Source organism: Hylobates moloch, unplaced genomic scaffold, assembly GCF_009828535.3.
Source record: "Hylobates moloch isolate HMO894 unplaced genomic scaffold, HMol_V3 SCAFFOLD_10, whole genome shotgun sequence".
NCBI lineage: Eukaryota > Metazoa > Chordata > Mammalia > Primates > Hylobatidae > Hylobates > Hylobates moloch.
Genome location: NW_026652285.1, coordinates 23,372,516 through 23,385,432, shown reverse-complemented (window position 1 = coordinate 23,385,432; position 12,917 = coordinate 23,372,516). Strand labels below are relative to the sequence as shown.

At 47.4% G+C, this 12,917-nt stretch overlaps 2 protein-coding genes across 6 annotated transcripts in view; one reads left to right on the top strand and one right to left on the bottom strand.

Moving 5' to 3' along the window:
- ERBB2 (erb-b2 receptor tyrosine kinase 2) overlaps positions 1–7,978 on the bottom strand; it is a 43,414-nt gene extending 35,436 nt beyond the window's left edge. The window contains exons 1-3 of one of the 2 annotated variants that reach the window (XM_032163488.2): positions 7,640–7,978; positions 7,114–7,224; positions 2,499–2,563 (exon numbers count right to left, since the gene is read on the bottom strand). In XM_032163488.2, coding sequence (XP_032019379.1) covers positions 2,499–2,547 — 49 coding nt within the window. In that variant the 5' untranslated portion in view covers positions 2,548–2,563; positions 7,114–7,224; positions 7,640–7,978. The remainder of the gene's footprint in view (positions 1–2,498; positions 2,564–7,113; positions 7,225–7,639) is intronic. The other variant, XM_058445310.1, reaches the window with a different exon arrangement.
- Positions 7,861–12,917, top strand: part of PGAP3 (post-GPI attachment to proteins phospholipase 3) — a 16,587-nt gene continuing 11,530 nt past the window's right edge. For 2 of the 4 annotated variants that reach the window (XM_058445316.1, XM_058445315.1), the window contains exons 1-3: positions 7,861–8,084; positions 9,914–10,011; positions 11,246–11,398. In XM_058445316.1, the coding sequence (XP_058301299.1) occupies positions 7,904–8,084; positions 9,914–10,011; positions 11,246–11,398 (432 nt within the window). In that variant the 5' untranslated portion in view covers positions 7,861–7,903. The remainder of the gene's footprint in view (positions 8,085–9,913; positions 10,012–11,245; positions 11,399–12,917) is intronic. The other 2 variants (XM_032163490.2, XM_058445314.1) reach the window with 1 other exon arrangement.

The window sequence follows — 12,917 nt, the reverse complement described above, 5'->3', positions numbered from 1 at the left end:
AAACTCCTGACCTCAGGTGATCTGCCCACCTCGGCCTCCCAAAGTGCTGGGATTATGGGCATGAGCCACTGCGCCCAGCCTATTTATTTTTTAATTGAGACTCCTGACCTCAGGTGATCCGCCCATCTTGGCCTCCCAAAGTGCTGGGATTACAGGCGTGAGCCACCACGCCCAGCCCTATTATTATTATTTTTTATTTTTATTTTTATTTTTTTATTTTCGAGATGAAGTCTCGCTCTGTTGCCCAGGCTGGAATGCAATGGTGCAATCTCAGCTCACTGCAACCTCCGCCTCCTGGGTTCAAGCAATTCTCCTGCCTCAGCCTCCTGAGTAGCTGGGATTACAGGCGCGCACCACCATGCCCGGCTAATTTTTATATTTTTAGTAGAGATGGGGTTTCACCATGTTGGTCAGGCTGGTCTCGAACTCCTGACCTCGTGATCCACCCACCTCGGCCTCCCAAAGGGCTGGGATTACAGGCGTGAGCCATCGCGCCCAGCCCCTATTATTATTTAGAGACGGGGTCTCACTCTGTCACCCAGGCTGCAGAGCAGTGGCCTGATCATAGCTCAGCTTTGAACTTTGAACTTTGAGTGATCCTCCCACTTTGGCCTCCCAAAGTGTTGGGATTACAGGTGTGAGCAACCGTGCCTAGACCAAAGTAAATGTTTTAAACATAAATCAAGTCATGCCATTTGCTCCAGGACCAAAACACTCCTCATTGGCTTCCCGTTGCCTCAGCTCTCCACCATGACCTGAGACCTGTCTCTGGCTGCTGCTTCAGTCTCACAGCAGTCCAGCCAGTAGCTTCTTTTCTGTTTTTCAATGATGCCAAGCATGTTCCTACCTTAGGGCCTTTGCACTGGCAGTTCCCTCAGCCTAGAACAATCTGTCCCCAGGTGTTATTTGTGTGTGTGGTTTTTTGTTTTGTTTTGCTTTTTGAGACAGGGTCTCACTCTGTTGCCCAGGCTGGAGTGCAATGGCATGATCTTGGCTCACAGCAACCTCCACCTCCCAGGTTCAAGAGATTCTCCTGCCTCAGCCTCCTGGGTAGCTGGGATTATAGGCACATACCACCATGCCTGGCAAATTTTTTTTTTTTTTTTTTTTGAGATGGAGTCTACCTCCCATGCTGGAGTGCAGTAGCATGATCTCAGCTCACTGCAACCTCCGCCTCTCGGGTTGAAGCAATTCTCCTGCCTCACCCTCCTGAGTAGCTGGGACTACAGGCGTGCACCACCACACTCAGCTAATTTTTTTTTTTTGTATTTTTAGTAGAAACGGGGTTTCACCATGTTGGCCAGGCTGGTCTCGAACTCCTGACCTCAAGTGATCCACCCACCTCGGCCTCCCAAAGAGCCATGATTACAGGCAGGAGCTGCTGTGCCCAGCCCCAGGTGTTAATATGGCTGTTTCCTTCTGGTCATGCTGGTTTCAGCTCAAAAAAGCCTTTCCTAGCCACCCAATCCAACGTAGGCTTCCCATCCCTCCCCATTCCCCTGCCTCCTGCTGTCACTATCACATTATCCAGTCATACAGTTCACTTGAAAACAACACGGAGGATAGGGGTGCTGACCCTTATGCAGTCAAACATCTGTGCATAACCTTTTTTTTTTTTCCCGAGACAACGTCTTGCTCTATCATCCAGGCTGGAGTGCAGTGGCACAATCATAGCTCAATCCTCCCACCTCAGTCTCCCAAGTATCTGAGAATACAGGTGCAGACCACTATGCCTGGCTAATTTTTAGAAAAATATTTGTTTTGTAGAGATAGGGTTTTGCTGTGTTGTCAGAGTGACCTGGAACTCCTGGCCTCAAGCAATCCTCCCTCCTGCCTCCCACAGTGCTAGGTGCTGGGATTACAGGCATGAGCCACCAGCATACCAGCATGCCCAGCGCTTTTTTTTTTTTTTAAGCGACAGGGTCTTGCTCTGTACCGAGGTTGGAGTGCAGTGGTGTGATCATAGTTCACTGTAACCACAGACTCCTGTGCTCAAGCGATCTGTGTATGTATAACTTTTGACTCCCCCAAAACTTAACTACTGGCCCGGGTACCATGGCTCATGCCTGTAATCCCAGCACTTAGGTAGGCTGAGGTAGCAGGACTGCTTGAGCTCAGGATTCAAAACCAGCCTAGGCAATAGGGAAACACTGTCTTTACAAAAACTTTAAAAAATTAGCTGGGCATGGTGGCAAGCACCTTTATTCCCAGCTACTGGAGAAGCTGAGACAAGAGGATTGCTTTAGCCCAGAAGTTTTTGGCTGCAGTGAGCCATGATCACACCACGGCACTCCAGGCTGGGTGATAGAGCGAGACCTTGTCACAAAACAAAAAAAACTAATAGTCTACTGTTTACCAGAATCCTTATCAATAGCAAACAGTCCATTCACACACATTTTGTATGTGATATGTGTTATATACTGTATGTTTACAATAAAGGAAGCTAGAGAAAAGAAAATGCTACTAAGAAAATCATAAGTAAGAAAAAACATATTTACCATTCATTAAGTGTAAGTGGATCATCACAGAGGTTTTCATTCTCATCATCTTCACATTGAGTAGGCTGAGGAGGGGGAAGAGAAAGGAAAAGAGATGGGGTTGGTCTTGCTATTTTGGGGGTGGCAGAGGTGGAAGAAATGTGAGTATAAATGGACCCGTGCAATTCAAACCTGTGTTGTTCAAGGGTCAACTGTATTTAACTCGATGCTTGCTACTGCATGAAATTGTTTTTACATTTTTTGTGTGTGTTTTTGTTTTTGTCTTGAGACAGAGACTTGCTCTGTTGCCCAGGCTGGAGTGCAGTGGTACAATCTTGGCTCACTGCAATCTCTGCCTCCCAGGTTCAAGCGATTCTCCCACCTCAGCCTCCCAAGTAGCTGGGATTACAGGCACCTGCCATCATGCCCGGCTAATTTTTGTATTCTTGTAGAGATGAGTTTTCACCATTTTGGTCAGGCTGGTCTTGAACTCCTGACCTCAGGTGATCTGCCACCGGCCTCGGCCTCCTCAAGGGCTGGGATTACAGGCATCAGCCACCGCACCGGGCTTTTCTTTGTTTTTAATTGATTATATACACAGATGGTACACAATTTTAAAAGTACAAAAATAAAAAGCGTTCCTGGCCAGGCGCGGTGGCTCAGGCCTGTAATTCTAGCACTTTGGGAGGCTGAGGCGGGCAGATCACCTGAGGTCGAGAGTTCAAGACTAGCCTGACCAACATAGAGAAACCCCATCTTTACTAAAAATACAAAATTAGCCGGGCGTGGAGGCACATGCCTATAATCCCAGCTACTCGGGAGGCTGAGGCAGGAGAATCGCTTGAACCTAGGAGGCAGAGGTTGCGGTGAGCTAAGATCGTGCCATTGCACTCCAACCTCGGCAACAAGAGCAAAAACTCCCATCTCAAAAAAAAAAAAAAAAAAGTGTTCCTTACTTCCCTATTGATCAGGCACATAGTCCCACTTCCCATCAGAGGCAAGAACTATTTCCGTTTTCTTTTTTATCTTTCTAGATATATTCTCTAAAATAACAACCATAATACTACGCGTGTAACACGTGCCCTTATTTTTCTTCACATGGGGTACTGTATATAAGTGTATAGGTGTACATACACATGCACACACACACACATTTTGTTCTGCACTGTGCACTTGATACTTATCAAAAATATTTGGCCAGGTGTGGTGGCTCATGCCTATAATCCCAGCACTTTGGGAGGCTGAGACGGGTAGATCACCTGAGGTCGGGAGTTCAAAATCAGCCTTACCAACATGGTGAAGCCCCGTCTCTACTAAAAAATACAAAAATTAGCCAGGTGTGGTGGTGCACACCTGTAATACCAGCTACTCGGCAGGCTGAGGCACAAGATATATATATATATATATATATATATATATATATAAAATGAAGGTTTTACCATGCTAGTACATTACAAATCTACCCCATTCCTATTAATTTCTGTTCAGCCTTCCATTGTATGGCTCTCCCTCCATTAATATAATTCATTTCCTATGGATGGACATTTAGTTGTTTCCTTTTTTCTTCTTGCTATTGAAAACAATTACTAATGCTACCACAAACAACTGTACTTACACAAATTTGCACTTGTTTAGGTATACTGGAGCTTATGTAGGTATACCTAGGAGTGAAATTGCTGGGTTAGAGGGTACGTATATGTGTAAATATATATATATATATATATATTTTTTTTTTTTTTTTTTTTTAATGTAGATGGAGTCTCGCTCTGTCACCAGGCTGGAGTGCAGTGGCACAATCCAGGCTCACTGCAACCTCCAACTCCCTGGTTCAAGCAATTCTCCTGCCTCAGCTTCCTGAGTAGCTGGAATTACAGCCACGTGCCACCATGCCCAGCTAATTTTTTTGTATTTTTAGTAGAGATGGGGTTTCACCATGTTGGCTAGGATGGTCTCAATCTCCTGATCTCATGATCCACCTGCCTTGGCCTCCCAAAGTGCTGGGATTACAGATGCGAGCCACCGCGCCTGGCTTCAGTCTTTTGTTTGACACTTGTTTATGGCCTGTCTCCCTCCTCTGACCATGAAAAGGACAGTGCCTTGTTCATCACTCTTTTCCCAGACACTTGCACATGGTAAACTTCAATAAACATTTGATGAATAAGGAACCCTCATTGTAGACTCTCTACCAATTTTGATCTAAGAATATGGTCAGCTTGCTGCCGTTGAGCCTTTAGCATACTATACTTTTTTTTTTTTTTTTGAAATGGAGTTTTGCTCTTGTTGCCCAGACTGGAGTGCAATGGCACGATCTTAGCTCACCGCAACCTCTGCCTCCTAGGTTCAAGCGATTCTCCTGCCTCAGCCTCCCGAGTAGCTGGGATTACTGGCAAATGCCACCACGCCCGGCTAATTTTGTATTTTTAGTAGAGATGGAGTTTCTCCATGTTGGGTCAGGCTGGTCTCGAACTCCTGACCTCAGATGATCCACCTGCCTCGCCCTCCCAAAGTGCTGGGATTATAGGCATGAGCCACCGTGCCTGGCCAGCACACTCTACTATTAACATATGCTTTGTCTTTCTCTTTTTTTCCCCCATGAGTACAATGACTGATACACAGTAGGACTCAATAAGCCTGAGTTGAAGGAATGAATTAGTGACTTTTCAGACTGTGGCTCACATCTGAAGCCAAATACAAGTTAGGAAGAAGGACAAGCTAAGGAGTCTCAGGGGAGAACTAGGGGCTCCAGGCTAGAAAGTTGGAAAGAGAGGCCAGGTAATCGCCATCTAGAGATTATTATCTGGGGCTGTGCTGGCAGGGAAATTCTCAAGAGCTGTCCCAGAGAGACAAATACCCCATCTTCCAAGAAGTCAACAGAACAGAAGTCTCTACTCCTCCTTCCACCATTAACCTAGGATTGCTTTTTCCATCAGGTATGTAGGCATGGGTTTTCAAGGACCTCCGAAATACTTTAGACCTGAACAAATTTCCACTGTTAGTTCTAAAATATAAGAAAGCTGCGAAAATTAATATTTTATGGCCGTGTGGCATGGCTCATGCCTGTAATCTCAGCACTTTGGGAGGTTGAGGCGGGAGGATCACTTGAGCCCAGGAATTGGAGACCAGCCTAGGCAACGTAGCAAGACCCTGTCTCTACAAAAAATTAAAAAAATTAGCCAGGCATAGTAGTGCATGCTGCAGTTCCAGCTACTCAGGAGGCTGAAGTGGAAGGATCACTTGAGTCTGGGAGGTCGAGGTTGCAGTGAGTCGTGATCATGCCACTGCACTTCAGTCTAGGTGAAAGAGTGAGAGGCTGTCTCGGAAAAAAAATTTTTTAAACTAAATGTATATAAATGTAGCAATATATCAACTATTAACAGCAATTAGATTGAATTATATACATGTACAGTTATTTATAAATCTTATTTATTGTGGGGCGTTACTATATTTCAGTGTGTTTGACTAATATAGGATGAGGCCTTCAAAATTGGAACCTTCAAAATTTTGAAGGAATTTTCTTTTTCTTTCTTTCTTTTTTTTTTTTTTTGAGTTTCACTCTTGTTGCCCAGGCTGGAGTGCAATAGCGTAATCTCGGCTCACCACAACGTCTGCCTCCCAGGGTTCAAGCGATTCTCCTGCCTCAGCCTCCCAAGTAGCTGCAGGCTACTTACAGGCATGCACCACCACACCCAACTAATTTTGTATTTTTAGTAGAGACGGGGTTTCTCCATGTTGGTCAGGCTGGTCTCAAACTCCTAACCTCAGGTGATCCGTCCGCCTCGGCCTCCCAAAGTGCTGGGATTACAGGAGTGAGCCACCGCCCCCAGCCTTACTTAGGAATTTTCTAAAGGGAAGAATCCCTACTTTGTCAGAATTTCATCCTCTTTAATCCTAAATGAGGATCCTCATAAAAAGACTCATCCCAGAGTCACAGTAAGGACAAAATGAAATGAAAAAAAAAAAAAAAGTATTGTAAAAGAACTAATCTGTAAGATGCAAAGTAGTATTAGCACTGGATTTCCGGTCAGCTCCTGGAGGGCTAAGGGGTTGTTTTATTCATTTCAACTTCTCAGTCAGTATCAGTTGGGTGGTCAACTCCAGGGGACACTATTCATGTTTCATTTAACTGGAAGAATTTGCCATTCACAGAAAATGCAATGTGAATGCTGCTCCCCAGAGCACCATTCACAGAAAATGCAATGCGAATGGTGCCTCCTGGAGATTTTGCCTTGCTCAGCAAGGTGCTAGAGCTGAGGACTCAGAAATGTTTGTTAAGTGAGTGAATGGAATCCCAGGCTACTTCTTACTCATTCCAACTTCCAGGACAAAAAAAGAAAAGTTGACAAGGGGTGAGGAGAATGGGGGAGGAGAAAGGGTGATCCTTAGCTACAAGGCTTCTATGAGATTGGGTGTGGGTCGGTGCTGGTGGGAGTGCAGGGGAGGTGAGCGGGGAGAGGATACTAAAGCAAGCGTCCTGTTCCCAGGGTTCCTCCTAATTTTCCTAGAAATATTACATCTCTCCGATCTCATTGTAGAACCATACTGATGATTTTACAGCCCTAGATTTGTCAAGTTCTTATGTTGATGTATGCTGTTCATTCATTAAACAGGCGAACAAACAAACGCACTTAGCGCCTACCATAAGCCAAATTCTGTGCTAGCATTGGAGGTAGAGTGGTGAACAGGACAGCAAAGGTTCTACCCTGCATGGGGAAGCAATCACCCTCGGGAGGTGGTACTTCAATTGCGACTAGAAGAAAAAAGAAGAGTGAGTGATTCAGACCAGGTCAGGCAGTCAGGAAGCTTGAGGGACATAGCACTATGAAGCGGGTCTGGAGCAAGGGAGTGAGGGAGACCAGTGGGCAGGGGCCAAATCATGCAGGGCTTGTGGAGACTGTATTTTACCCAAGGTAATTGGGAGCCAGTAAATAATTTTAAGAAAAAAAAGTGATATGGGCAAATTTTAATTTTTCAAAATGGAGCGCAGGTTGGAAGGGGCAAAAGTAGAGGCAGGGAGAGCCATTAAGAGGCTACTGCGGCTGTCTTGGCGACACATGATGATGTCTTTAACCAGGGTGGTGCCAGAAGAGATGGAGAGAAGTGGATAGTTACAAGTACGTTTAGGAAGAAAATCCGACAGGGCTGGTGACGGTAAGCAGTCCTACCTCAAAAAAGATCATAGAAAACACTTCAGTTTGCTCATTAACCCATCAGGCGTCCCCCTTCCCTCAACCCTATCGCCTCGATATATGGCCCCAGCAGGTGGGCGAGAGGCGGGTCAGGCGCCCACAAAAATCCGGGAACTTTAATTTAAACTGGGTGGACGTCAGCGGAGAGTAGAATAAAGAACACAGGAACTTCCGGTTACTCCGGAAGTGGAAGCTTCATACTCCTAAGCTCCTCCCCCGGCGGCGAGCCAGGGAGAAAGGATGGCCGGCCGGGCGGCGCGGTTGGTTCTGCTAGCTGGGGCCGCGGCGCTGGCGAGCTGCTCCCAAGGCGACCGTGAGCCGGTGTACCGCGACTGCGTACTGCAGTGCGAAGAGCAGAACTGTTCTGGGGGCGCTCTGAATCACTTCCGCTCCCGCCAGCCAATCTACATGAGTCTAGCAGGTAAGCCCCACCCCCCACGGTAAGCCCCGCCCATTTGTCTTGCTCCCGCCCCCTGCGCCCCCAATACGCCTCTGCAATCCCTGAACCTTAGTTTCCCCACGAGGTCTCTTATGAATGTAAGTGAGTGAAGCCCCTAAGGTGATGAGAGCCTTACGAGCCTCTCTTACTTTCCCAGAAGCTTTCATTTACTTATTTATTCAGTCAAAAGGGTGTTTATTAAATACATTCGGGCTACAATGTCTAGGAATGGCACAGAAATCAGACCAGGGTCCCGCCCATTGGGACTGACAGTCCCCACGGGGACATGAGCCTTCTCAAGTGCAAGGCAGAGAATGATTTGAGCCCCTGAAAGACTCTTTGATTAGGAAGCATTTGGGATAGGAAGGTGTCAGTTCCGGCTTTGAAGACGTGGGGGCAGGGATCATCTTGGAAGGTTTTGTGTGAAGGAGGGACTTTGGACTGGTACATTCAATTTGGACCATAGTGGGCAAAGAACCAACGTATTGAGCACTCACTGTGTGACAGGTGTCACAATATGTCAGGTAATTTTTATCACACCCTTTGAGATAGTTTCTCTAATCCCAGTTTTACAGATGGGGATTAGAGAGATTAAATGCCCTGCCCAAGGTCACAGAGCCAGTATGTAGTAAAGTGGAGTTTCCAGTTCTGGCCTGTTTGACCACAAGCTTGTCCTCTTTACTATTATACCACTTTGCATTCTAGACAGAGAGAACAGAGAGAATGGATGCCCTGGGCAGATGTGGGCACATCCAGGAGCTTTATTTACTCAGGGAGCAGGGTACATGAACAGGAGTAGTGACCAATACGGTTGGAAAGGCAATTTGGAGCCTCAAAAGTCAGGTTGAAGAATTTGGGCTTCATTTTCGTAGGAAGGGGGTAAGACAGCAAGAACTCCTTCCAGGAGAGTAAAAGCAAATCCTATATTCAGGAAGGACAAACATAAACCCAGGTTTCCATAGATGAGTTCATCAGATGCCAACACCTTGATGGACTTGAGCAAAAGGAGAGGAAATGTCTGCCAAGGTAGAAAGATCATTTGAGCCCTGGAGTTCAAGACTAGCCTAGGCAACATGACAAGATGCCTTCTCTACAAAAAATAAAAGAATTAGCCAGACATTGTGGTCTCAGCTACTTGGGAGGCTGAGGTGGGAGGATCGTTTGAGCCCAGGAGGTCAAGGCTGTGGTGAGCCATGATCTCCCCACTGCACTCCAGCCTGGATGAAAGAGCGAGACCCTGTCTCAAAAAAAAAAAAAAAAAAAAGCCAGGTGCAGTGGCTCGTGCCTGTAATCCCAGCACTTTGGGAGGCAGAGGCAGGCAGATAACCTGAGGTTGAGAGTTCAAGACCAGCCTGACCAACATGGAGAAACCCCATCTCTACTAAAAATACAAAATTAGTTGAGTGTGATGGTGCATGCCTGTAATCCCAACTACTCAGGAGGCTGAGGCAGGAGAATCGCTTGAACCCAGGAGGCAGAGGTTGCAGTGAACCGAGATCGCACCATTGCACTCGGTGATCTTGTTGCACCAGCCTGGGCAACAAGAGCAAAACTTCGTCTCAAAAAAAAAAAAAAAAAAGACAAATATCTCTAATTGCTCACCAAAATATGCATACATACATACACCTTCCCCTATGTGTACGTCTCACCATCTCTCATTCATTCAAATTGGAAGCTGGAATTTTGAGATTTCTCCTGGTTCTCTCCAACTTACAGGCCCTCTTGGCCTGCATTTCAGCTTGGACCCCATTCATGCTCTCTCTTTCCTCTCTGTGCTGGGGAGTTCACCAGGCCACATTTGTCTGTTTCAGGATGGACCTGTCGGGACGACTGTAAGTATGAGTGTATGTGGGTCACCGTTGGGCTCTACCTCCAGGAAGGTCACAAAGTGCCTCAATTCCATGGCAAGGTGAGTTGGAGGGTCAGGGTAGGCATATGATAGTAGTGTGGTAGGAGTAAGATACCCCCTGGTTGGACCACACTGTCCAAGCAATCTGAGGCATGTGGTGATGGTTGTGTGTTTGGGGCAGCTACCTGTTCTCCCCAAAATCTGCTGGTTTCCATAAAATTGGATAGGACCCATGTGTCCTGCCTCTGGATTTGGAGTAGCAATATCTGGAAGGTTTTGGAGTCTCCCAAGAGAGTGGTGCTGGGCCTCTTAGAGTGGTTGAGATTCCCACCTTACTGCGGGGACAAATTCCCTTACCTACCGTGGCTTGTTTCCTGTTGCTTCTCCAGTAGGGGTCTGGATTCACAGTAATACGCTTCAGCTTGTCTAGCGAGGCACAGTTTGCTGGTACCTTTCTGTCTGTCTGTCTTTCTTTCTTTCTTTCTTTCTTTCTTTCTTTCTTTCTTTCCTTCCTTCCTTCCTTCCTTCCTTCCTTCCTTCCTTTTTTTTTTCTTTTTTGAGACGGAGTCTCCCTCTGTCGCCTGGGCTGGAGTGCAGTGGCATGATCTTGGCTCACTGCAACCTCTACCTCCCAGGTTCAAGCAATTTTCATGCCTGAGCCTCCCGAGTAGCTGGGACTACAGGTGCGTGCCACTACACCCGGCTAATTTTTTGTATTTTTTTTTTTTTTAGTAGACACGGGGTTTCACCGTGTTAGCCAGGATGGTCTCAATCTCCTGACCTTGTGTTCCTCCCGCCTCAGCTTCCCAAAGTGCTGAGATTACAGGCATGAGCCACCACGCCCGGCCTGCTGGTACCTTTCAATCCAGTATTATCTCATTCTGGCCTGTTGAGGTTGGCAGGAAGTATTCGCCCCTGTTTTTCACTGAGTAAGCTGAGGCTCAGAGGACTGTGGTCAGTGGTAGAGGAGGGGTTGGGACCTGTGTCTTCTGGATGGCAACTCTGTGCTGTTTCCACCAGGCAATACTGAGTCATCTACCCTGACCCATCTGGTCTTCCCAGAGATCAGGACTTACAGTGTTGTGCCTGCTGGCCAGGATGGGGGTATAACTCTTAACCAGGCACTGGAGGGTGGCTCATTGGTCTGAAGAGGTCCTGAACCTGAGGCTTTGGCCGAACTCCAGAGCTGAGGACCCAGCTGAGGACCTGTTGCTGCAGCATGTCAAGAATAGGTGGACTGGGCCAGTTGAGGGTTGCCTGCCCCTCAAACCTCCTTCATCTGCTTCTTTTTCAGTGGCCCTTCTCCCGGTTCCTGTTCTTTCAAGAGCCGGCATCTGCCGTGGCCTCTTTTCTCAATGGCCTGGCCAGCCTGGTGATGCTCTGCCGCTACCGCACCTTCGTGCCAGCCTCCTCCCCCATGTACCACACCTGTGTGGCCTTCGCCTGGGTAGGTAACCTAGCAGGACTCCTGCTGTCTCCCCTTATCTAGGAAGGAGGAGCTCTAGATCCCTATTAACACCCAACAGGGCTTCTACTTACCAGCTTCCCCTCTGTTTTCCAGGGCTAAAGTTGCAGCTACAGGGTGGTAAAGCCTGGGGAGAAAACAGGGAGTGTGCTGAATCGGGCCTTACCTTTCCAGCAGAGCCCTAGGTCAGGCTGTTTGGGAAGAAAAGAGGAAAGAAGGGCATTTTTCTTGTCCCGAAGAAGGAAACCACTAAAAGACCCAGTAGGACAGTTTACAAACACAGAAGGGAGATGGGGGGCTGGAGAGGATGCTGGGACCACAGGTCTTTCCTAGGGCCCTTCTGGAGGACTTGGAGCAATCTCAATTCCAGCCCAGGCCTGGTGGGGAGTCACAGCCATAGTCTCTGTCTGGAGCTCAGCCTAGTCTTTTTTTTTTTTTTGAGACAGAGTCTCGCCGTGTCACCCAGGCTGGAGTGCAAATGGTGCAATCTTGGCTCACTGCAATCTCCACCTCCTGGGTTCAAGCGATTCTCCTGCCTCAGCCTCCCAAGTAGCTGGGATTATAGGCGCGTGCCACCACACCTGGCTAATTTTGTATTTTTAGTAGAGACGGGGTTTCTCCATGTTGGTCAGGCTGGTCTCGAACTCCCGACCTCAGGTGATCCACCCACCTTGGCCTCCCAAAGTGCAGGGATTACAGTTGTGAGTCACTGCACCTGGCGAGCTCAGCCTAGGCTTAGACCATCCCTGGAGAAGCCCAGGTATGGTTACATCTGCAGGTGCAGAAAGGGCTGTCAGCTTCACAGTATGGCTGGTCTGAAGAGCTGTATTCAGGGCCTGGTATTGTGTGATAAGCACAGACTAGGGTGCAGATATGAACCGTGATAGCCTTGGGAAGGGTATGAGAATAAAAGGTTGCAATGGATGTCTCTAGGTCAGAGCTACCCCTGTAAGCCTTAAGGAAAAAATTTCCATTCACTCACCTTCCTGCTCTCACAGAAGCCATTCACTCAGGTGTTGAGCACCTACTATATGCCACGCACTTTACTGGAGATCCGGAAGTCTGCCCTCTGGTGCTAATCATACAATTGAATGTAAGAGTACAACTATGAAAAAGTGCAGTCGGGGAGAAGTGCTTCAGGGATGTGTGTAAAGGCAGACCGAGACCAGCATGGGGCCGTCAGGGAAGGCTTCCCTGGGGAAGGGGCATTAAAGGTAAGGTGGGAAGGATGCATGAATGTTAACTAGGTAAATTTGAGAAGAGTAAGGGAAGGCTTCTAAAGAGAAGTCTCAGAAAGTGTCCAGGTGGGAGAGAGTGAGGGTCATTCCAGGCAGCCTGACATGCAGGAAATCAGAGAGTGGGTGTGAGCTGGGCGGACTGATGGGTGATGGATGGGGCCAGCCATGGAGAGCCTCACATTGGAGATCTTGACTCTGAAAGCATCAGGAAGTACGGAGGGATTTTATTTTATTTTATTTTATCTTATTTTATTTTATTTATT